The following is a 24041-nucleotide window of genomic DNA, read 5'->3' on the forward strand; positions in this document are numbered from 1 at the left end:
CCATGACTAGCGGGGCTTGGGGCAGAAAGAGGAGTTCTCACTTGTGGCTGTGATCACGAAGTTTCAGAAGCTGTTGCGAATTGGTGTCTTGGCGTGGGCTCCTGTGTGACAAATAACCATTTGCCAATATTTGGGACTGTGAGATCACGTCAGCGCACACGCAGATCACATTGATGACCAGACTCTGCTCAACAGAATGTCCAGCAACTTGTATTATCGTTTTGATTTGTAGCTCTTGGTACTTGGCCACAGTTGGTCTGTAGTTTAATATTTGTCTGAATGAATGACAGACACTAATGACATAATGACCTCTCACCAGATTATACGCTCCAGCTGTAAGACCATGTATTCACGCTTGTTGCGAGTTAACCCCGGTGGGCAGCTCAGCCCCACCAGCCACTCGCTCCTTCCCCCCGGTGGGATGAGGGAGAGAACTGGAAGGGTAACAGGGAGAAAACTCGTGGGTTGAGACAGAGATAGTTTCACAGGTGAAGCAAAAGTCCATCACCAAGCAGAGCAAACCAGGGAATTCATTCACCACTTCCCATCGGCAGGCAGGTGTCCAGCCACCTGCAGGGAAGCAGGGCTCCATCGCGCCTAGCGCTTCCTTGGGAAGACAAACGCCATCAGTCCGAACGTCTGCCGTCCTCCTTCTTTCCCCCATCTTTATTGCTGAGCATGGCGTCATACTGTGTGGGCCATCCCTTTGCTCAGTTGGGGTCAGCCGTCCTGGCTGTGTCCCCTCACAAATTTTTGTCCACTGCCACCCTACTTGTGTCGGGGCAGTGAGAGAGACACAAAGGTGAACGGTTCTTCCCAAAATGGTTAAATGGACAGAAGTCACTGTCCAGACCACTAGAAAGGCTTGGCCCAAGATCATCAGTCTTCTGCACACATCCCTCACAACTGTAGCTTATCCACGGATCCAGGCAGAAGTATTTCGTCAGGCGCGGTTCCGACCTGTCTGTTCCTCTGCACCGCTGGGATGTGGCACTGAACTGCTGCGTCCCGGGGAGGCGGGATGAGGGGAGAACTTTACCCTTTGCACAGTAAGCAGACACATAACTGGTGAGTGCCATGGAAATGTAGGAGATGAAAACAATGAAGAGTATTTTTTTTTTTCCCTGGAAAGTTGCTGACATGGATTCTGCCAAAATTGGTACTTTGCACGGGATCAGGGTGAGATGACAGAAGGGATGTGGATGAAGGGGAGCTTGGGAGGAGTCTGGACAAAGCTGCTGCCAAAGCAAGGTCAGCCCAGGGGTCGGCCCAGGTGCTGAGGGCTTTGTCCAGCTGCAGCTTGAAACCCCCAAGCACAGGGATGGCAAAACCCTCTCTGGCCACCACCCGACTGCCAGACTGTCCTGATGGGGGAAAAGTGATCTCCAGCCCTTGATCTCCAGCACCAACTCCCTAGTTGCGGCTGATGCTGTGTGCCTGGGGGGGCAGGTGGCCCACAGTGATGTCACCGTCTGGTGGAATGTGGTGGTGGATGGTGATGTCACTGAGCAATGGGACGTGCCCTCACGTCCCTCGCTGCATCAATTCGGCTGCCGCCAGAGCCTGGCCCAGTCTGGCTCAAGCCTGGACTCCTGCCGAGCAGGTCTGCGAGGTCTGGAGGGCAGAGCGAGACTTTTCCTGGTTTAGGGTGGTGCTTTGGGGCTGTCTGTGGCAGCTCTTGGTGCCAGTCCAGAAGCCATTCCTTGTGCTTTCATCCGGCCCTGTGTGGTTCAGGCAGCCGGGCACCGCGGTGCACACTTGCAGCGGCGGAGGTGAGTTGTGCGGGGAAGCATCCCCGTGGGGTTGCCTGGGGCACGTGCTGGGGCTTAGGGAGCCAGGAAAGTGTCCTGCTTGAGGAACCTGAGCGTTTTGTCCTCCCCTACCCTCCCTGGGACATGGCAAGTCACAGGGAGTGACCATGGCCTCTCCCTGCTTTGCAGTGCGTGACAGCCTTTGGCAGCGTCGGTGCCAGCGAGGAGGAGCAGCTCCTCATCCTCAGCCCTCGCCAACCCACCGCAGAGCACAAACACGGCCATGCAGGCAGAGTGGAGCTGCCCCATCTGCTACAATGATCGAGATGGAGTTGCTCATGTGCTGCCCTGTCAGCACCAGTTCTGCTTGGGCTGCATCCTGCGCTGGACAAAGGAGAAAGCAGAGTGCCCCCTTTGCAGAACACGAATCAGGATTGTCAGGTTTTCTGTGCGGAGAGAAGATGACTATCTAGAGTGTGTCATCAGAACCCGTGAACAGTCACCAGATGCCAGCAGCCAGGCAGGAAGAGCCCTCAACAGCCTGGCCGAAAACAGCCCCCATCACCCTGCGGCGTCCCCCCGGCAGCGGATGCTGTCCCTGGCTGAGCAGGGGGCTGCAGGACCAGAGGCCGTGGGGGGGCTCCTGCCCGAGGTCTGGGCAGGACTCTTCCAAAGACAACAAAGTCTCCTGGATCCCGTGCTGCCCTGGCTGCGCCCCAGGCTGCAGCTGATATTTGGGGCTCGCTGGTGGCAGGTAAACAGCGCAGAGTGCCTGATCCTGCACAGCCTCTGCGCCTCTGGTCCGAATGCACGAGTCATGGTGGAGATGCTGCAGGACTTCCTGGAGGCACATACGGAACCACTGGTCCACGGGATCATCAGCGTCATTGTGGAACAGTGCAGTGAGGAGGCTGGGAGGCTGATGCGCTCCAGCACTGATGGGGAGGAGGACAACAGCCGTGCGGCCAGCTTCGGTTCCTCCAGCTCCAGCTCCTCCAACTCCCACGGGTTGACTCCCAGCTGCAGCAACCCTTCCAGCCGCCCCGCAGTCTCCAACGTGGAGGAGGAAGCCGGTCCATCAGAGGCTGCAGTCCATGGGACGCCTGGCCGTCCCTCATTTGCGCCCGTCCCTGCAGAGCAGGAGCAGCCCCAGGAGGAGCCAGCGGAGGGGGCAGCTGCAGGCCCCTCTGCCCAGGTTGACAGGCGCAGGCCTTCCGCTCCCAGATGGAGCAGGGACACCTCCACCGTCCGGGCCCGGCGCCCCCCAAAAAGGAGGGCTCCCAGCCCCCAGGACTCTCCACAGCCCTGCAAGAGGCCACCGCGCCGAAGGCACTAGTAGGGCTTCCACAACTCTTTAGTCAAAAAAAAAAGAAATAAATTCCTCTTTCCCTGGAACAGACTTTCTGGGTGCTGCTTTCTCGCCCTTCTGCCGGTGCCTTTCCTTGACCCCCATGCCCCACCGCTGGCCAACGCCCCTGAGGACTCTTCGGAGGGCTGTGTGGACCAGCGGGCCTGGGGGCCAACTTCTGCCATCTGGTCCTGACAGCCCACGCGCCCTGAAGAGCAATGTCCAGGGCACAGGTCTTCCAGAGCACGGCTTCTGTGAATCCAAACACCACTTTGTGGGGACAACCAGAGCGCCGTGGCTGCTCACAGCACTCTCTCAGAGCACATTCACACTCATAAAAGACAACGCAGGGCCTGATGCTCCTTGAAGAGCTACACTCGCGTGGAGAAACGCGCTTTGTTGAAGTCATTCCTCATCTGAGCCCTTGGCTGACCCTCAGGGACAATCCAGTGGCCTTCTTGGTAGAGAGTTCATTTGTTTGGGAAAGAGAGGAACTTTGGAAAGAAAAAAAAAAGCCTTTTTTTGGCAAGGTAAACTACAGCATGAAGATGAAAGCTGTGGTGTGGAAGGGAAAAAGAGCACTAGCAGCAGCACATGCAACTAAGCTAGAGCCACGTCACTGCAGGGTCTGCAGTGGGAGCACCTCTGCTGAATCTCTTCCTGGAGGACCTGGCTAGTGGGATTGAGTGCATCCTCAGCAAGTCTGCAGGTGCCACCAAGCTGAGGGCGAGGAACTGGGGAGTTCTTTGGGCCAGTAGAAAGTCCAGCTCCTGCAGGAGCTGGAAGGGTGAGATTGCCGTGTCTGTGCGTGCTGCGGGTGCTCTTCCCTTCCATCGTGTGTGTCTTGGCGCGGGCAATGCCAGGAGAGGCTGCTCTGTGACACTGCCCAGTGCGCTGGCACCTGCACTCCAGTGCGGCCTCCTTTTCTGGACGGCTCATTGCTCCCCTTTTTGGTGGGAGCTTCTGCCCTTGGAGGCCTCCTTGTTGCTCTGGTGTCTGGGCTTGTGCCGATGGCACCTTTGTTCCTTGTTTGGGTAGTGGTGTCTGTCACATTCCGATTTCGGATGAGAGGAAGGCCCCCTTGCATTCTAGCAATTGTAAAACTACATGTCTGTAAAATTATTATTTTTTCCGTAATATTGCTTACCTTAATCTTTTGAGTCAAAAAGCCTGGAAGCATGAAAGGAATACTAAATGTCTAGTGAAGGTCTCATCCTAAAATCACAGAATGGTTTGGGTGGGAAGGGACCTTTGAAGGCCATCCAGTCCAACCCCCCTGCCAGGAGCAGGGACATCTCCAACCAGATCAGGTCGCTCAGAGCCCCATACAACCTGGCCTTGGATGTTTCCAGGGATGGAGCATCCACCACCTCTCTGGGCAACCTGTTCCAGTGTTTCACCACCCTCACTGTAAAAAATCATTACATAATTTATTTTGGAACCTGTCCAGTGTGACTACTCAGAAGCTATCATAGAGAACATAATAAAGCATTGAGGTCTATCTAGTCCAGCAGTCAACAGTCTAGTAGTTCAATAAATTTGGGCAAGATTTTTAAGGTCTGAGCTTCATGGGATTTGACTCCAGAAATGATTAAAAAGTCCTAACCACTACATTCTACCACGTATTTGCAGGAGGATGTGTACCGTGCAGATTTGTTTCTGAAATTTCATAGTTGAAAGTGCAAGAATCCCTGGGCTCACGCAAAGAAAAGCAAAAAGAAGACAACCTACTTCTACCTGTTCAGCATACCTCTACAGCCACGTTGCCGACTCTCACCTAGAAGGGTCCCAGCAGTGAGCTGATTGTGAAAGACGTAGCTCTGTTCAATAGCCAGTGCTTGACTACTTACAACAGATTGCATCCAAGAAATCACGTTTATTTTCTTTGTTAAGTGTGGTGAGACGCTCCTGACCGCAGGTATGGCATGAGACTATGGAAAGTGCTTACACGACGTGGTTGCACAGCCTGCAGAGCCGCATGGAGCAGCTCACACAAAGAAATCCGTGATTAGCCACGTGTAACTCTTTGCAGATCACCAAAATTTTGACACATCCAGCTTTGTATGTAAAGCGTGTGCCTACCTTAACCTGTTGATCGTATGACTGAACAGAGAAGGCACAATGCCATAAATAAGATGACCCAGTGCTACCTCAGCACAGCTCTCACTGGCTGGTTCAGGGGTGCTGCCTGGTGTTGGCTTCGGTCTTTGCGATCAGGATCGGTGGTGTGCCTGTAGGCGGCGGCGGACCTCCCCCTTATGGCTTATTTGCATCCACAAGGAGCTCTGTGGAGTCCAGGGACACCCACCCTGGGGCCAATAAGCACCCTGACACCAACATGGTGGAAATGCAAATAGTAATTTAGTAGGCTGCATCACACGCTTATATACTGGCTGGCTCCGCCTTCGTGGGCGGTGCACTCCTAGGGGAGGGGTCAGCCCACCTTTCCGTCACAACACGAGATCTTCCGAGCACCGTTCCCTACATCTCCCCCTCCCCATGATTAACCTTTTAAGGCACAACTTTGTTCACCATGCATTCCTTAACAAATGGTATATAACCTGCTGATGTCTTTCATCCATTAACATGCGCAAACGAACAATAACCCATCTTCCGAAAATCATGCAAACAGGTAAACCGCAACATAACGTTGCAAATACAATCACAAGAACTACCAGAACTGTATAGAACCAATCCCAACTGAATAAGCTCGCAATCCACTCCCATTCCATGTTCAAACCTTTACCCAAATCTATACGCATTATGTCTGCGTTATCGCTCTGTTATCTGTGAGCTTCTTTAAATATATATTCCTCCTTCCTATCTTCTCATAATCTGTGTTATCGAGGCAACAGAATGACAGATTTTGTATAATGGCTCCCTCACGGCCTCCTTGACCCAGGAGATCTAATGCTGAATCTATTGCCTTCGCATGTGCCTCCAATACCTTTTGAGTGCGCCCAAACCTCTTCTCCATGTCGACAAGTGTTGCCTTTGTGAGGTTTGACGTCTTCAATGTGTGACAGGTGACCTTCTTCAAAGCTAACGTGACTCTTTGTGCAGCCAATCCTGGTGCGAACATCAAAGTGAAAAATCCCCCTGCATTGTCCCAGTCTGGGACTGCAATTTTATCAGCACATGTGTCTGAAAATGCATCTTCTTCTAATTCTACGCTCCTCTTCCTGCGATTCACTGAACCTCCCTCCTTTGTCACAGCTAATGTTTGCAAAGTCCCTAGGGTGCACACCCCATGCATGTTTTTATGGTCACCGGTTTTCCCAGCCATGCCATTACCGTTTCCCAGTGTTGTATTGCTACTCTAGCAGTTCGCTTTCGATGCGATGTTGCCAAGGTAATTTTGCAGTATGTGTCAATTGTTACAAACAGTACATGATTGCGCTTCATTACGGGGCATTCAGTAGCATCCGTTTGCCAGATTTCATTAGCCACCAATCCTCTAGGATTGACTCCTGCTTCCCATAGTGGAGAGTGTTGGCAATACGGACAGGTCGCTACGATTCTCCTGGCTTCTGAGATGGGTATTTTACACTCTTTTGCTAGTGCTTTTGCTCCTAGGTGTAAACGCTCATGAAGTGTCTTTGCGTCTTGCACTGTCCAGATCCCTGTAGCTGCTTGATCTGCTTTCATATTTCCCTCAGTCAGTGGGCCTGGTCCTGTCTGATGACTTCTTATGTGTACTATGCTGCTGGTGCCTGCTCTCTTCTGCAGCGCATCTAATAACATGATGGCAATTACGGAATTGCAATGTCCCCATCTCTTCATAGATAATACTAATTTGTATACATACGTGGAATCTGTGCACACATTAATGTGTTTATCTCTGTCTTCCTGTAATGCCATTTGTACTGCCTTCGCCTCTAGCCACTGCACACTCTTTCCCTGTTCTGTCCATGTTTGCTTCTGCCACTGTCCTTTCACTTCCCAAACTACCGCGGCGCTTTGTGTCTGAGAAGAGGCATCTGTCAAGTGCGTTGTCCCTTGCTGTGGGGAGTCTAGGACCTTCAATTCTAACGATGGCTGTAATATCTGTACATATCTTTGCCAGTTCATCTGATTGCCTGTGAGAAGTTCTCCTGGGAAACCGTAAATTGCTAACTGCAATTTGTCCTCGTCCTTAAACAATCTTTCCCACTGAGATCTAGTCCATGGTATCATAAGCTTATCAGGCTCCTTTCCGGTATGTCTCAGACTGGCAGTTCTTAAGCGATAACACATGCTTGCAGCTACCTTTATATGTGGGCTAAATGCATCTTTACAAGACCTTTGATATAACCGTAACATAGCTCTTGGCTCATTGTTTTTGATACTTCCCAGGCATCCAATCACTCCCTCCTTCGTGAACGCCCAACAAGCCACCAACTCATTAGAATTCCACCTGTATACTGCCTGAGTTTTCATTTTTTCTTGTATTTGGCTCAACATATCTCTGCACTCCGCAGTTAACTGTCTGCTTTCCCAAATTTCTTTCCCTTTCAATAACTCGTAAAATGGTTTCATGAACTCTTGAGGTATACATACAAATTATCTCAGCCACTGTATTGCTCCCACTAATTTCTGCACATCGTTTAGCGTCTGCACCTCTGGTTCTAACTTCAATGATTGTGCTATTACCCAATTTCCAGTTATCGTTGCTCCTAAATATTTGAATTGTGGACCCTTCTGTATTTTTGCCTCTGCTATACGGACATTTTTCCTTTTCAGGTTTTGTTCCGTATCATTTAATACCGTCTCACCCTCATCTTTTTTCTTTGTAGTGATCAAAATGTCATCCATATAGTGACAGATGTGTGCTTCAGGGTATCTTTCCCTTGTGGGCTCTACGGCTTGGGCAACATACCTCTGGCAGATCACTGGTGAATTTTTCATTCCCTGAGGTAATACTGTCCACTGCCATCTCTGCGCTGGTTCTGCCTGATTGATCGAGGGAAGTGTGAATGCGAAGCGTTTCTTGTCTTCTGAGGCTAACGGTATGCTGAAAAAACAGTCTTTTATATCAGTGATGATAATATGCCAGTCCTCCAGTATGGCTGTGGTCAATGGGACACCCGGCTGAAGCGGTCCCATTGCTTCCATTTGATTATTGACTGCCCTAAGATCACATGGTAGTCTCCACTGTGCTTTTGATTTCTTGGGGATTACAAAGATAGGGGTATTCCAAGGGCTGGTAGATGGTTCTAAATGTCCTGCTGCTAACTCTCTAGCCACTATCTCTTTCGCTGCAGGTAATTTTTCGCGAGTTAAAGGCCACTGCTCCACCCAGGCTAGATCATTCGTCTTCCAAGTCAAAGCGTGTATCACCACGCCTGAGGCAGCGGCCCCTAATCTAAATTTCTTAGCCGTGTTTTCATCTGTACTAGGGCATCTCTGCCCAGCAGCGATTCTGCAACTTGCGTGATGGCTGGATGCAGTAGCGCAATCAAGGGCCCCTTATCTTTGTCTATTATCGTTACTTTGATCAGGTGGACGCTTCTATAAAAGGACTGTTCTCCCCCAATACCTGTTACGGTCCCGTCGTGTTGAGCCGCCCAGGATTGTGGCCACATGGATGCAGCAATAACAGTGACATCTGCCCCCGAGTCTACTAGGGCTGTCACAGCTATTTCTTAGGGTTTCGTACCGGTTCCGTGCTGCATCCAAAGCGTCACCATGGGCCTGTCGGCACAATCTAAGACCAAGGCCACTCCCGGGAGTGATGGGGTTCCCAGGCTGCTTCCTTTTGGCCTTGCTGCTTCGCCTCTGTTGTCCCCTGCTGTTGCCAGGCTGCCGTCATTGCTGCAGAGGTTCGCGCTCCCGAGGGAGGCGCACCTCCTCTGCGCGCTAGCCTCCCTTGGCTGTTTCCCTGTAGGAATGTTTGCCTACAATCGCATATCCAACAAGGACCCTTTTGGCCTCTCTGATCTCTCGGTGGCCTCTGTCCCTGCCTGTTAGGGCACGTAGCTTGAAAGTGCCCAAGTTGTCCACAACTGTGGCACCTTGGTCCCACTGTGGCCATGACTGCCGATTGCAGTGATTTTACAAGGGGCTGGTTTGTCTGCAAATTTTCCTGTTGTAATACCGTCCTAATCAGCTGGGCAAGGGGGGTCCCTTGTGGCACATTTTTTAAAATGTCTTTTGTCATTGGATTTGCTTGCTGCCTAATGTATTCAAGCAAAACCGGTTCCTTTGCCGTATCCAGTAAGCCGGACTCTAAGGTGGCCTTCTGGAGCCTGCCACAAAATTCTGTGAAATTCTCTCCTAGTCCTTGTACGATGGTGGTCCGAGGTTCTGCTCGCCTTTCTAATTTTGCAGTTTCTCCATAGGCTCTTCTCGATTGTTCTGTAGTAGCCTGGAACTCTCTTCCCCTCAGCCCTGTGATTTGTACAGCTGGCGTAGTAAATTGCCCTCTTCCCACTAACCTTTCCAGAGCGGTCCCTTGGAGGGGATGTCCTGGCTGAGTGGCTGCCTGCGCCTTCGCAGCACATCCACTCTGCCAAGCCTCCTTCCACAGTGTGAATAATGGGGGGTTTAAGATGGCTTTTGCCAGCTGCCTTGTGTCTGCGGGTGTTCATGGGCCAGCATGGGCACTGTCTAATAAAGTTTGTGTTTCCTCATCCCTTAGTCCTTTCTCCTTCACCGCCTTGTATAATGCTTGTACAAGCCTCGCACCTAAAGGTGTCCACTCGCGCCCACGGTTGGGCTCGCCTGTACAGGGAGGCTGTCGTTACCTCGGCTCCCACTCAAGGCCTTTGGGACGCCCCCCCTTGGCTGCCAGGTTCCGCTCTGCCGGCTCAGGCCCCTCCCCGGCGGGAGGCTACTGCGGAACCTTTTCTGGTGGGCGGTGCAGCAGCCAGCTCCGGCATTCCCGCTCGGAGCCTTTGTAACACCCTCTCGGCTCCTATGTCCTTATGTGTCCAGGTCTCCTCCCCTCTCACCCCGTCTGGGTCTCTGCCCTTTTTGGCGCTGTGGGCGTGCCGGCCCGTTCTTTCGGCCGCGCCCCCTCCGGGCACGCAGCAGGAACCTCCCGCCCCTGAATTTTCCCGCCCTCTCCTTCCTTGTGATTACGCCTCCCGACTTCTTCCTGGGCCTCCTCCAAGTGCGAGGGGAAGGCAGGTCGGGGCTGACGCCATTTTCTGGCGGGAATCGGGGATGGGGGCGGTCCCTCTGCCTCTGAATCACTATCCACGGGCAGCTTCTTGGCAGGCACCCAGTCAAGTAACTGTTCTTCTCTTTTCCTGCGTTTATGTTCCTCTCTAATTTCGCCTGCCTCACGGTCCCTCCTTGCTTTCTCCTCCTCCTCGGCCCTCTGCCTGTCCATGTTTGCCGCCTCTGCCAGATCCCCCCATGGATACTGCGGCGGGGGTCCCCTTAACTCTTTCCCTTCCACCGGGTGGGCACCAGACGATTCGGGTGGCCAGTCCTCCTCGCCCGTCCTACTCCGCTCCGACTTTCCCGCCATGTTCTTCTCCCCCACCCCAGCAGCCATTTTGATCTGGCAGCCTTCATCCTCCTCAACGTCCTTTAATTTTTCTTTCAAGGTCACCTCGTCTCCTACCAAGGAGGGTCCTGTCTGCACAATTTTTTCGCTATTTTCTTTTTTCCCTAATACACATCCTCTCGCCTCCTCCCACGTCTCTCGCGCCTCGCGCACCTTTTCTAAAATTCTGATGACCTTTCCCAAGGTCTTAGCTTTTTCTGACTTACCTAAAACGGCAAGCCCCACAAGCGCGCCTCTGATGTATTCCCAATTTTCCCTATCAAAAATATTAGCAAAAGTCTTTATCGCTCCCAAATGTATCAAATAATCAATACAATCTTTGGTCAAGGCCGATTTAATATAAATCCCACATACCCTCGCCAGACCCTCCAATACCTTAATAGTCGTCTCCATGATTGCAGTCCCCCCTGCGTCTACTGCAGCGTCCTGCAGCCGCCCACAGGCATTGTCCCGCTGCTTTGCAGCCACCTCCTCCCTTCTTCAGGCTTTCAGGGTCTCCGGTCTGCCGTGAACCTGGTAGGTTAGCCCAGGCACACCTACTGCCGCAGGCTCACCTGCTTCTGTGGCCCCGTCGGTCCCACCGGTCTCGATCACGTCGACTTCCACCGCCGATCTTGTTGGTCACGTCGGACCCCTTTGTTTATCACATCGGGGTCACCACTTGTTGGCTTCGGTCTTCGGGATCGGTGGTGCCTGTAGGCGGCGGCGGACCTCCCCCTTATGGCCTATTTGCATCCACAAGGAGCTCTGTGGAGTCCAGGGACACCCACCCTGGGGCCAATAAGCACCCTGACACCAACATGGTGGAAATGCAAATGGCGATTTATTAGGCTACAAACAGGCATACACACCCACACAGATAAAACAGTCAGTAGAAAGTGTCTGTGAAGTTCAGATCAGTGTGTGCTTGTGTGTGGAAGCAAAGGAGTGCAAAGACACCTACAGCAATCTGACCAAGTTCGTACACTTCACTCCTGAAGTCCTGCAGCTCACTGGAAGCTGATAAGACAATTCAAATTCAGCTAGAGAAAGAACACATAAAGCACATATTATAATACTTAAAATGCCAATATTGTTCTGTTCAAAGACTTCGATCACAGTTAATCACAGATAAATTCAATTCAGCAAGTTCCTACCACATCTTGTCTTGAAATACAGTGAAGCCAAACAACGTTAGAGGTTTCAGCAACCAAATTGTGGGAAACAGCCTACGGAAACGAGATAGCAGTTGAGCTTTCATCCTTGTGCCATGAAGATATAGGGGTATTAATAGATCAGAAAACTATGAGAGACCAAAACTTTTTTGATTGTTTGCGAAACAAGTTTTCAGACACACACGTGTACACATATGCATGTGCTGGTGGGCAAACTTCGTCTGGTTGCCAGACACCCGCCAAGCTGGTCTCTCACTCTCGCTCCTCAACATGATGGGGAAGAAACTGGGATGAAAAAGCTCCTGGGCTGGGATAAGGGTAGGGATATTGCTCACTTGTTAGCATCACAGGCAAAACAGACTCTACTTGGGGAAAGTTTAATTTAATTTCTTGCTAATTAATCATAGTGCAGAATGGTGAGGAAAATAAACAAAACTAAAAACCCCTTCTCCCATCCTCCTCTTCTTTCTAGGCTGAACTTCACTCCTGACTTATCCATCTCCTTTCCCCAAGGAAGGATGGGGAATGGGGGCTGCAGTCAGTTCATAACACTTCATCTCTGCCGCTCCTTCCTGCTCTCACTCTTCCCCTGCTCCAGCGTGGGGTCCCCCCACCGGAGACAGCCCTTCATGAACCTCGCCAACATGGGTCCTTCTCAGGGGTGCAGTTCTTCATGAATTGCTCCAGCGTGGGTCCTTTCCACAGGGTCACAGCTCCTGCTAGGAGCCTGCAGGGATGCTTCTCTCACATTTTTCTCATTCCTCTCTCGTCCAGCTGCTGTGCAGAGGTCTCTACCCCTGGGGCAACCCTTGGTCTCTTTTCAAAGAGGTCAGCCCTACAGCCTCCCCCTGCTACCAGAATCTTACTACATAAACCCAAAACTCATGTACATGTTTTTGTACATTTCAGTTAAAGGCTCAGACACTTAAAGTGCAGGTGTGGAGTCCAACATTGACGCTCAAGTACGAAAAACAGCTCTCTGTGAAATCACTATAGTTTCACTTCAAATACAGGCAAGAATAGTTTTCAACATCCTCATCAGGCCCAAAGTGGCAAGTAAGACAGCACGTATCCCCCCAATTTCTGTCAGATCACAGCACTGTTATGTCCTAGAACTTCCCTGTCACCTCATCTGGAAGTCTATTATTGACCCGTCTTTCCTGGAGTCAGGCCGTGACACCTGCGCCACTTCAGGTGAAAATCCTGCACCTCCCACGTGCCCTTTGACAGCTCCATGAGCCCGGAGGCCTTGGAAGCTGCAGCTCTTGATCTCTTTGCTGTGCTCTTCAGCAGAGCTCTGAGGGAGGTCCTTCCTGACTCCAAAGTGCTCTCAGGGAACGTCCAGAAAGTTTCTGCCAAGCCAAGGACATTTCAAGGTCATTTCCCAGTATCAGGAGAGTAAGAGAAGTTCCTCAGGAAGGTGACAGAAAATCAAACAATTTTTGATCCTGTTTCTTTCAAAAACTACCTTTAAAATTTCTTCTGAAGCTCTGAAGTGAAAGCTATAAGCTAGAAACAAAATCATGTTTTGACAAGCTCCTCTTAGATGGGGTCCATCAAGGAGGCCACTCCCTGAATGCCTTCCGTACCTTGTCTGTAGCCTCTTATTTTTTTGAATGTGAATTTAGTTTTATAACACCTCTGTGAAGAAAGGCACAGTTAGCCCATCGAGTTTGCACGCAGGAAAGAAGTACTAATATCCTTATAAAGCAGTGGAGAACAGTGCCATGATCCTCAGGTAGACCTGGTATGGCTGCATGGACAGTGCCAACCATGCAAATGCACTGGTTTGTCTTCCTGACAGTTGCATAACCTCCCAGTTCCAATAACACAGGTGCCCCAAGTCAGATAAAACAGTCAGGAGAAAGTGTCTGAGAAGTTCAGTTAAGTGTGTGCTTGTGTGTGGAAGGAAAGGTGTGCAAAGACACCTATCTCCCCCCTTCCCTTCAGCTGGGATTTTATGGTGCTAAGTGCTAGGGGATGAAAGGGCTGAATACCAAGAGGAAACTTTGGTATGTCGTGGCAAGAAGATGCTGGCTGCACCACCACGTCATGCTCCAGGGGTATCTAACGCCTCGTTAGAAACTCTGTCCTCTCCTATCTTCCTCCCAGGACACCTCTGCATGGAGACACTGGCTAGGCTGCGACCTAGGGTCTCCCCTGGGACCCTGTCAACATCCTTGAACATTTCACCCTCCCCGCAAGAGTCACAGATAAATGGCTGTGTGTGAGTTCAAGACCTAGGTAGGATAAGCACTACGAATTTCGATCCAAGCCTTTCATCAAAGCAGCGTAATTAGGGGATGCTCCTGCCTGGGACTGGAATTCCTGGCTGCTTTCTTCTCTGCCGTATGTCGATGCCCAGTTGCCAGCACTCTGAGTCTGCTGACTCAGAACTTCTTGAGCTCACGTGTGGCACAAGTTTTTAAAAAATCGTGTGTGGACATAAAACAGTCTAAAGCGCTCTGGGGACGCGGAGAGCATGTGAAATTATCCTTTAGGCAAAGCAGCTCTAGGACTGCGAGGCTGGCGTAGAGCTTAGAAACAGAAGAAGCTGTGAGGCTTAAGAGGCAAATACAGAAATGTTTCTTCTGCAGTGATTTACTAGAACAGACACTGGAAAGAGTGTGAGAGCTTAGACAGAGGGCTCGGCAAGGAAAAAGGCCTTGAAGAGCTGTGACAGAGTTAAAGCGTAGAAAGTCTGTTTCCAAAACACAAAGGTCCACATCAGAGGACCACAGCAAAAGGTTGCCAGCCGCATTGTAGCAGCCTTGCATCTCTGTTTGCTAAATGGGTAAAAGAAATAGCAGTTACAGATAAATGAGTAAGGGGGAAGGGATGGAGGAAAACCACTGAAAATCCACTCTCTGCAGAAAAGAGGTGAAAGTACTAATGAAAACTTTATTGTTTGTGGTATTAGGGAATCTTCCTTTTCTTCTTAAAAGACCAAAAGGACAAAAATGAAATTAAAGATTCATTAACATGTCTAATTAATTTTGTCTCTTGTACTTCATTTTGCAATTTTAACCTATCAACATTCATAATTGGGTTGAGGATGCTTCACTTTTTAATGGAATGGAAAAATATGACGAAGAACTCATTCTGATTAGACATAACCATTATTTCTAATATACAATATATCAACTTCTCAGCTAATTATACTGTGGGAATTAACACACTTCTTGATATTGAAATTAAGAAATCATTTCATAACCCCTCTTTTCATAGGTTATTGAGTTTTCAGGACATTTGTTTCTCTTAATTAGGCTATTTAAGTACCAGATAGTATGTGCTAGCTAAATACAAAAATCCTTTTTGCTCTAAAAGAATTAATTCTACTTTAACCAATATTTTAACTTTTCAACGGTTTTAGAGTCCAAAGACACATATAACAATTATAAGCCAATTATTCCCTTCATCTGAGTTGCCTTCAATATTGCCTTAAGGAGACTCTATTCCAACAATTATCTCTTTTGAAGTCTTAATAGGGTGGCTAAAATTCTGTCCTAGTTAACAGCGGTGTTTAAGTAGATTAACCTTCACCCATGACGTCTGCTTGTGGGGTTAGGTTGTGCCTAGGTTACTCTGTGAATAAAGACAAAGGACTGTGACATCAGAACCAGACAGTGAGGTGAGAACAAAGCAGTTCCAGCAGAAAACATGAACAGGATTTTCTAATCTGAACTCACCTTAAGCAGAGGAGCTTTCTAAGTCCTGCTGGATGCTGGTATCTGGCCACTTTGGAGAGCAAGTGCACTGATGCAAGCTACTGGATTCCTCCATGGGAAGATGCAAGCTGTCGTTATCACCAACCAACAGTCACTGTAAACATAAATTGTCCAAGAGTTGTGAAAGGGATGCAAATTAAATTAGATGCTCTTGCCACTTCTGAGTAAGTCTTGCATAGGTTGAGCATAGCTTCACTAGTAACTATTTCTTGAATTAAATGAATAAACAATGCTGCTTTATGAACTAATGCTTCTCAAAACCACTCTCAAAGTGTCATACTGACAATGGTTTAAAAAAAAAAACCCATGAGCATCAAACAAATCCCTGTTTTCACCTCCATTTGAGATTAAGGCCTTGCTCAAAATATAAAGTGAAATACTTGTGCCCAACAGTAATGTTTTCAGATCCCTTTTTGATCCAGTATATTACTTAGACACTCACCGGCTGGCCTTACGGTGACTCACTGTGTATCTGTTATCTGCCCCTTACCAGTCGTTCTGTCAACGAGTGACTGACTCTACGGGTCTGTCCCTAGAAAGGTGGGGTTTGGAGGTGGACACCTGCAGGGTAAATAATTCCAAAAGAAGGTAAATTTAGAGTAATTTATGAGGTTGGGCTGGGCAGAGACACACAAAACGAAACTTAGGATTTTTAGTTGCTGGAAGGTTTGCCTTGAATACTGATTATCACATAAATACAGCACGAGCAGGCCATGTTCCTATCCAGAACTTGGGTCCTACTTTTCACATCAATGAAATACAAAGTAGTGTACTGTGGTTGGTACTGAATATTGGCCTGATATTCCCATCAATCCAAGCTCTCAGAAAACTCCAGTTCTGGGTGCCTAGACACTTTTTAATAGTGAAGCAAGATACAGAAAACAATGGTGTGGTGTGAATTTGGGTCAAACGATCCATGTGGACACACAGTAAGCACAAAGAAAGAACCGACTGTGAAAAAAAAATACGACTGCAAATTAGCAACTTTAACCATCAGAAGAGTGAGATGCTAGAAAACTCCTTCTGAAGTTAGCATGAAACATACACAGTTACAAGACAAAGCAGATCAGCTCTCATTAGTTTAGATGAGCTGTCGCCTACAGTCTTGCAGACAGATGGATTCTGTGTCTAAGAAGTTTTCTCCCAGTCTTAACAGCAGTGGTGCCCAATTTGAGACATTTCTGAATTTCTCACATGTGCAGAATTCCTGTTCAGTAGAAACTAATGAGATGTAAGGCAACAATGGCTCTGCATCTCCTAAAACTTGATTCTTAGTACAAGGCAAAGTGCATCACCTTGGAAGCCTTCCCTTTGTTCACCAGCTTTCTAATTATGACAATCACAAAAGACGCCTTTCATCAGTTGTCCTCCAAATATTTTACCATTAATTCAAAAGGTAAGACAGGGTGATCATTAAACGCTGTCAGCTTAGAATCAGTGTTTTGATTGCGAAGATCACAGGAATTGATTTTTTTTTAAAAATTTCATAAGGGTACTAAATTAATTATTTTCAATTTGAGATGTTCTTTAGCAGAACTCTGTTCTTCCTCTTGTATAAACCTGTAGCTGTAACTAGGTGGGGATAAAAACATTAAATCAGCCTTTATGAAATAAAATTCAGCCATTGATCCATTTCTGGAAACTGAAACTTCATGAATCATTGAAGCAAATTAAATCAGCCATCTTAATCAATTAAAAAATGCAAACATCCCATTGTCGTCTTGGTTTGTATTAGCGTATGCTGAGCTCTGTACACTACAGCTGAAGTGCCTCTACCATTTAAAATTTGCTTTTGTATTATTAGATGGCATTACATTCTTACCCATCTTGCTGTTGTTTTGACGTGTGCCTGCATTGAGGAGCTGAAGCACAGCAGCATAAATTTTAAGACTGAGCCAGCAGAGAAGATGAGCTGAGTAGGACTCAGCTCCTCCTGCATAACTCAACTCGTTGCATAGACGGTTGTGTGTCCTCCAGCAGCTTTGGCATCAAGGAAAGCTGGGTGTATATACCTTGCTGTGTCATGTCTGCTACCACAGGATTAAGCATAACAAAAGCTGTTCGTTTACGTATGTCCATGCAGAGGAACACCTTTGCACCTCTCCTTACGGTGCAAGCTTCATCTCTCTCAACTCGGTCTCCTATGTACCACTTGATTACTTAAACATGAGTCTAACATAACTGTAGCTAACCTAATGAGGGTTCGGATTTGGTTTTTTCTTAATTTATTTTTGCAGAGGGACACTGGTATGGAATTGATGGAACCAACTTGTTTTGAAAGCCATTCCCAGCTCTAATGTAGGAGGGCATGCCATAGTGCTGTGTAGAAGAAATTAAGCTATCTGATCACTTTCCAAGCTGTATACAAACCTTCCAAGCATACCACAGACCACCATAAAAGTGAAACTATTCTAACTTATTTTAAAGTTTCAACAGCTTAAGAATTGGATTCCATATGCCATACAACTGTTTCCTAGGGCAAGAAGGAACTCGGTTCAAGTCAGTTTTCTTAAAACACCACTGCATATGAGTTGGGTAGGCCAATCTGTAAGAAGGTTGTGAACTTCCATGGATGCTAAAAACCTAATTTTTCCATAATTTTGCAGATCTTCTCTATTAAAATACTTTGAATACCACAAAAAGAATTATATTTTTATTTACCAGAATACAACTACAACAAAAGACTCCGCTGAAAGATGCGCGTAAGTTAGAATCCACTACTCTAAGTCAGCTACTTAAGACTTTTTCTTAATTATTCAGCAGAGTTTGAAGCCACTCTTTCTACTATGATTCCAAATTAATCTATTGCAAAGGAATTTTATTTTTTATTTTCTCACTTTCCATGTGATGTGTGTGCACCTTATTAAAGAACAAAATGAAGATCTCTAGAATGTAGAAGACCAACCTTGGATTCATATAAAAACAATTTTAGATGAAGTTTCCAATACTATATGGCATAAAAACCTTTCTGAAGAAAGCTGTTCAGTTTCACAGATGTCATTTTGCTGGAAAATTAAAGAGAATCAATAAAAGCAAAGAGAAAAATATATTTGGCAGGTAAATGTACCTTATTCCTTAGCTCCTCTAAAATATTTTTATTAAAATTTAAATTTTCCTTCTATTATCCACACAAATAACAGTAAGTCTTCGTACTGAAAATATCTCTGAGTCAGTCAGTCACTGTGCATTCTGTTCTTTCGAAGTACAACCACAGTGAGATAAGTGCAGGTAAATCAGGGGTATTTTTAGGTTTTTTTAAAAGTACGGTGCCATGTACTAGAGACATTCACATACAACAAGACATTTTAATATATCAAAATAAAAATATGTGTTACAAGTACACATGTACCATATACAGGTTCCTGTTTATGCCAATGTCTAGTAATAGACATTAAATTGTTCATACATTTTTATGCAAAGCTTGATTTCTTCTGTGACATAAGTTGATAAAGTTTCACTGGTTTCTGTGAAGTCACATCAAGTTGAACCAGATGAGTTTAAAAAGCAGTCAAACTAAATTTACCAGGAATTATTAAATACTCAGATACCTTCTGCATTGTACAACCTCCAGTACTTCAGTCAGGAGATGAAAAGATTGAAAAACTTTGGCAGTCTGGTGGTAAAGAACACTAGTCTCATTTCTTGTAAAAAAGTGATAACATGTCAATAAACAAAGTTAAAATAGGAAATCTCCACAAATGTGTCAACACCTGGGAGGTTCTGTCATCATATTTATTTTGTGTGGGCACAGCATCTTCCAGAATAAAAAGGAAAAATTCAAAGTGTCCAGCTAAGTCCTTACCAAATCACTAGAAACAGGAGAGGCAAAGAGGATTAGGAGATAAGAACGATGCTGTTTGGGTGAAAATGGAGCAGAGAGAGACGTTGTTTTTCCATCAGAAAACAATTACATCCCAAAACATGTGACAGATATTTCTTTGAAGGACTATAACACCTTGAACATGTTCAGACAGGAGAGGAAGGACTACATGGAGTGCCACCCACAAGCGCTTTGGATGAAGACCAGCAGCGAGCAGAATGGCAGCAGCACCACGCTGATTGACCACGGGGCGACGCACCGTGAGCAGATGATTCAAGATCTGACCACTTCTTGTGCTCCCTCAGTACAATGCGACGTGTCAATGCCCTCTTCTTGAACACTAGACCAGCCCTCACAGAGGGCTCACTTTTCAAGATGGGCAAACTTTTTTTTCACACAGGCAACAGTTTAAAATAATCCTTGGTGTTTGGGGAATGACAGACCTACCCTTCTCTGATTGCTCCCAGACGCTTGAGAACAGAGTATGGAGAATTGCTGGAAATTACGTGAAATGGAAATTTTAGTGTGTGGTCAGTGGCATCTGGTGGCTTTAGCGCCTTTAAGAGAGCTGTTCAGTCTGAACACTGACAAAGGCAGGCAGGAGAGAGGTGGTGGATGCCCCATCCCTGGAAACATTCCAGGCCAGGTTGGACGGGGCTCTGAGCAACCTGATGTGGTTGGAGATGTCCCTGCCCAACCCTGGGGGTTGGACTAGATGACTTTTGAAGGTCCCTTCCAACCCAAACCATTTTGTGATTCTATGATTATATGAGAAGGAACAGGTACTCTGGTGTGGAGAAGAGAGAGCAATGGGTTGGGAAACTGAGACATCGAGCTTGGTACTACAAGGATGAAAGTGGGAAATGTAACCAGGGTTTTCAGAGAGACAAATGTTGCTTGGTCTGCTTGGGAATGAACCAAGCGGGTTCCTTTTGTCCTTGTGCACAGCACAGTCAGTTTTATTGACTTCTGTGCAGATAGAAACACTGGAAACCTTGGCTCAGAAGACAAGAGCATGCAAACCCCTTGACGCTCCAAGCAATTTCTGTGCTTCCCCGCTGCGGGGCCACAAGCTGGAACTGTAGCACAGGAAGATTTCTTATAACTGCAGCTTCACCAGAAGTAAAAGTCTTGCCCGAGGATCTGCAGGGAGAAAAGTGGGAACAGGAAAGCATAACAGTGTACAAGTCCTAGAAATAGCAGATCAGCATGGAGAAAGGACAGAAGCTGAAAGGGACTGTCAACAGAAAGTAGATTTGTCAGAGACAAGAAAGGATAAAGCTGAAAGTTACTGTAAATGGAGAACAACAGCAAAATTATTTCTTTTATTTCCCACATTTCCCAGGGATAATCTATGGGCAATAACAAGACCTTGTCTTATTTCTTTTGGGTCCTTTGCTATCTTGCACTTTCTTTTTAAGGCTGGCTTATTCTTTCCTTAGTACGTATGTGCAGTTTTCAGCATAGCTGCAGACCTCCACAGCCCTCACCTACATCTGCACTGCATAAAACGATGGGGTGTTTTCCCTACTCCAGTCAACACCAAAATTTGGTCTAGTAGCAGTCAAGAAAAAAAAAGCGCAGTTGAATAAATAGTTTCACATGTAAAACCAGGTTTATTCGTGAGCTTAGTTGGATTAACAGTTCAGGGCTGCACCTCATACATCACTGTAAGCATGTGCTTGTCAGGAAAACATCGTAATTCTTGGGTGTTAAACAAATCTGCCAGTGCTGGGAGACTGAGCTGAAACCCAAAGAGCTTTTAGGGGATGATTATTTAAAATATTTGTTTGCCCTTCATGTTTTTATATGTATCCTGTGTTGGCTTGCACCTGAAACCAGCCTGAAATAATTTTGCATACTACGAACTACAGAAACGGCACAGTGTGCTCTTTCTTTACGGTCTTTCTGCCCTCATGGTGCTCCTTTCTCACCTACGTTCTCTGACACTTGCATGAACATCAGCGCATGCTGCCGCTGTGCGAGTCAACGCCGGCGGCACGTCACGGTGCTGAGCACAGCCGGGATTCTCTGCCAGGAGACTGTGAGGTTGTTTTAAGCACTTTTCTGTTGCCCCTCAATGATTCCTTCTTAAAAATGCTCTCTGCCATGAGAAAACCCTTCCTGTGGGGCAGGTTGGAAATTTGTCATTCGCTGCATGTGTAGAAACATTAATCTCTGCTGTAAGTTACTGAGGAGGAGAAAAGGTTTTATGTCTATGTGTTTTTCTTTTCCTTTTTTTTTTTTTTTTTTTAGTGAATAGTCTAATATTAGCTCTACCCAAAAACCTTCGTTCTCTTAAGCATCTGGAAGGATACACGCAGGTGTTAAAACAGAGGAAAAATGATTTTTACAGCTGCGCTGGCGGCCGTGGGGGCCGAGCGGGGCCGGAGCCGCCGATTCCTTGTGGCACAGCGGCACCGGGCGGCCCCGCGGCTGTGGAGCCACCGGTTGCGCGGGGAGGTTGGCGGGACCACCCAGCCCGGAGAAACAGCCTGGCACCACCGCTCGTCTGCTTGTCCCGAGAGGAAGGGGCCGAGGGGGGGGCCCAGCTGCCAGTATTTGCTAAAAAAAATTCACCAAGTACCGGAAAAATAGAGAAAATAAATGCTTTTTTTCCTTTTTTTTTCCCTAATTATTACCATTATTCTTGTTATTATCATTCTTGTTGTTATTGTTATTTTTATTATTATTCCTGTTTTTATTCTTGTTATTATTATTTTTGTTGTTATTATTATTATTATTCTCATTATTATTTTCATCAGAAAGCCTAGCCTTGCATTAGCTAGTTTTAATCAGCTACTCCTAGACCTAAGCACTACAGTTAAGCTCACAAATAGGTACGAAATAGCTATGCTTCTTCATACATTTCGGCTTAAAAAAACTGCAGTTTTGCTGTGACAGATCACGACTCTGCCCTGTTCAGTAACCCAAAACAAACAAACAAAAATGATTTAAAAAAAAATGCCTCAGAGTACAAAACAACGTGAGCCTAAACTGAACTTTTCTATAACTTTTCTACAACAAGAGGGATTTATCTACAACATGTTTTTCAAGCACTTTTTGAACAAAAGCAGAATTTTATCACCCATAACATATTGCAGCATATTACAGCTTACATTCTCTAGGTGAAGTAGCATCTCCTTCCACTCTGTTTCTCTCTCTCCATACATATAAATACACATATAAAAACATATATATATATTTTTTTAATATATATATATATGTACAAGCAAATTACTAACTTCATGCTGAATACAAGGCTGGCCTGCTTACTCTGTTATCTTTTTTGGAACTCATCACCCACACTGCCACTTTATAGTTTTTACCTCTGATAAATGGTAGATAACAGCTGTCTATCTGCCATCTCCGTGCCACTCACAGCAGCGTAACTTCCCTCTCTCCTTTCTTATTGTATCATTTCTTTTCCAGACTGGAAAAGTCTGGCTTTACACAGTTTTTGACGTGGAAAACACTCTTCAGTTTTGGTCAGGGACGACCTTTTTCAGCACGTCTTTACTTCTGTTGCTTCATTTGAAATTTAATACAGATGTACGAATTGCACACTGCAGTATTTAAATGCGTCCATTTGCTTCCCTTATTATTCCCTTTACATTTTTCTCTGGCAGGAAGGTGATTTCTGTCTCACCTCCTTGAGACCCCAGACAATATTTCTACAGTGGATTTAATTTCTCTACACTCCTTTCTCTGCCGCAGCAGTGGCTGTACTTTCAAGTTACCTGCAACAACAAACTGTTGATTTAACTGTATGAAAGGTGTGGGAGTATCAAAAATGTTATGATAATCTAAACTTGGAAATAAATTGGAATGTTATGAAGCATGAAACTGTACTATCATAGCCAAGGGAATGCTGCAAGCAGCTGGTACTCCTAAAACAAACAAACAGGGCTGGGACCTAAACAGTGAACAGGAAGTCTCTTATAAAGTATCAATATTTGTTCTAATTCAGCACATTAGCTCTTAAATAAACAAAACAAAAAAAAATTTATTCTGAGATATAGGGAAGCAATACTACATAAAACATGCCATAAAATATCTTGTCTTTCATACTACCTAGTTCCTAATATTTCTAAGCAGACGTCTTCAGCCATGATCTTTATTTCCCTTTAATTCAGATACTCTTTGAAATCAATATATCAGGTATAAATTCTTCATCCAACAGTCACCAATGTGACTTTAGACTTCTTTTCTCCCACCGTAAATTATTAAGTACTTTCTTTTGTGATGCTACAAAATTATTTTCACCAGAAGGCTCAGTCTGACAAAAATTTTGGTTCATAAAGATGTGAGTCCCAAAGAGACAGCAGCAGGCTGCTTTTCAGCTGTAAACTTCTGATGAAAATAAAAGAAAAAAGTGAAGAGTAGGCCCTCTGCCGTCCGGCTGAAGTGATGACAGGTCATTTTCCTCTTGCTTGAGATTATAAAAATTGGCATCATGAAAAGGATGTGAAGGAAGCTGCATTTGAAATGAGACTGTTAGCAATATTTGTTTCATAGAATCGTAGAATGGTTTGGGACCTTTAAAGTTCATCTAGTTCCAGCCCTCCTGCAAGGAGCAGGGACATCTCCAACCAGGTCAGGTTGCTCAGAGCCCACATCAGGCTCACAGGGATCAAATAGGTTGCCCAAAAAGGTGGTAGATGCCTGGAAACGTTCAAGGCCAGGTTGGACGGGGCCACACTCTTTCAATCTAAATCCACACTCTTTCAGTTTAAAACCATTGC

At 46.4% G+C, this 24041-nt stretch overlaps 1 protein-coding gene and 1 long non-coding RNA gene across 2 annotated transcripts in view; one reads left to right on the forward strand and one right to left on the reverse strand.

The window, feature by feature from the left end:
• Nucleotides 1–2034: 2034 nt before the first annotated feature.
• LOC147596443 (E3 ubiquitin-protein ligase Topors-like) lies at nucleotides 2035–3087 on the forward strand. Its single transcript, XM_086771403.1, has one exon. It carries the CDS (start codon nucleotides 2035–2037, stop codon nucleotides 3085–3087), a length of 1053 nt encoding a protein of 350 aa, XP_086627529.1.
• Nucleotides 3088–11395: 8308 nt separating this feature from the next.
• Nucleotides 11396–24041, reverse strand: part of LOC147596444 (uncharacterized) — a 41697-nt gene continuing 29051 nt past the window's right edge. Inside the window, exons 2-3 of the long non-coding RNA XR_015261506.1 lie at nucleotides 15438–15570; nucleotides 11396–11616 (exon numbers count right to left, since the gene is read on the reverse strand). This is a non-coding gene — a long non-coding RNA (uncharacterized LOC147596444). The remainder of the gene's footprint in view (nucleotides 11617–15437; nucleotides 15571–24041) is intronic.

This window comes from Chlamydotis macqueenii, chromosome Z, assembly GCF_036417535.1.
Source record: "Chlamydotis macqueenii isolate bChlMac1 chromosome Z, bChlMac1.mat, whole genome shotgun sequence".
NCBI lineage: Eukaryota > Metazoa > Chordata > Aves > Otidiformes > Otididae > Chlamydotis > Chlamydotis macqueenii.

What these genes read in the sequence shown, in the direction of transcription:
- LOC147596443 (XM_086771403.1), top strand. Translation starts at nt 2,035, where the DNA reads ATGCAGGCAGAGTGGAGCTGCCCCATCTGCTACAATGATCGAGATGGA.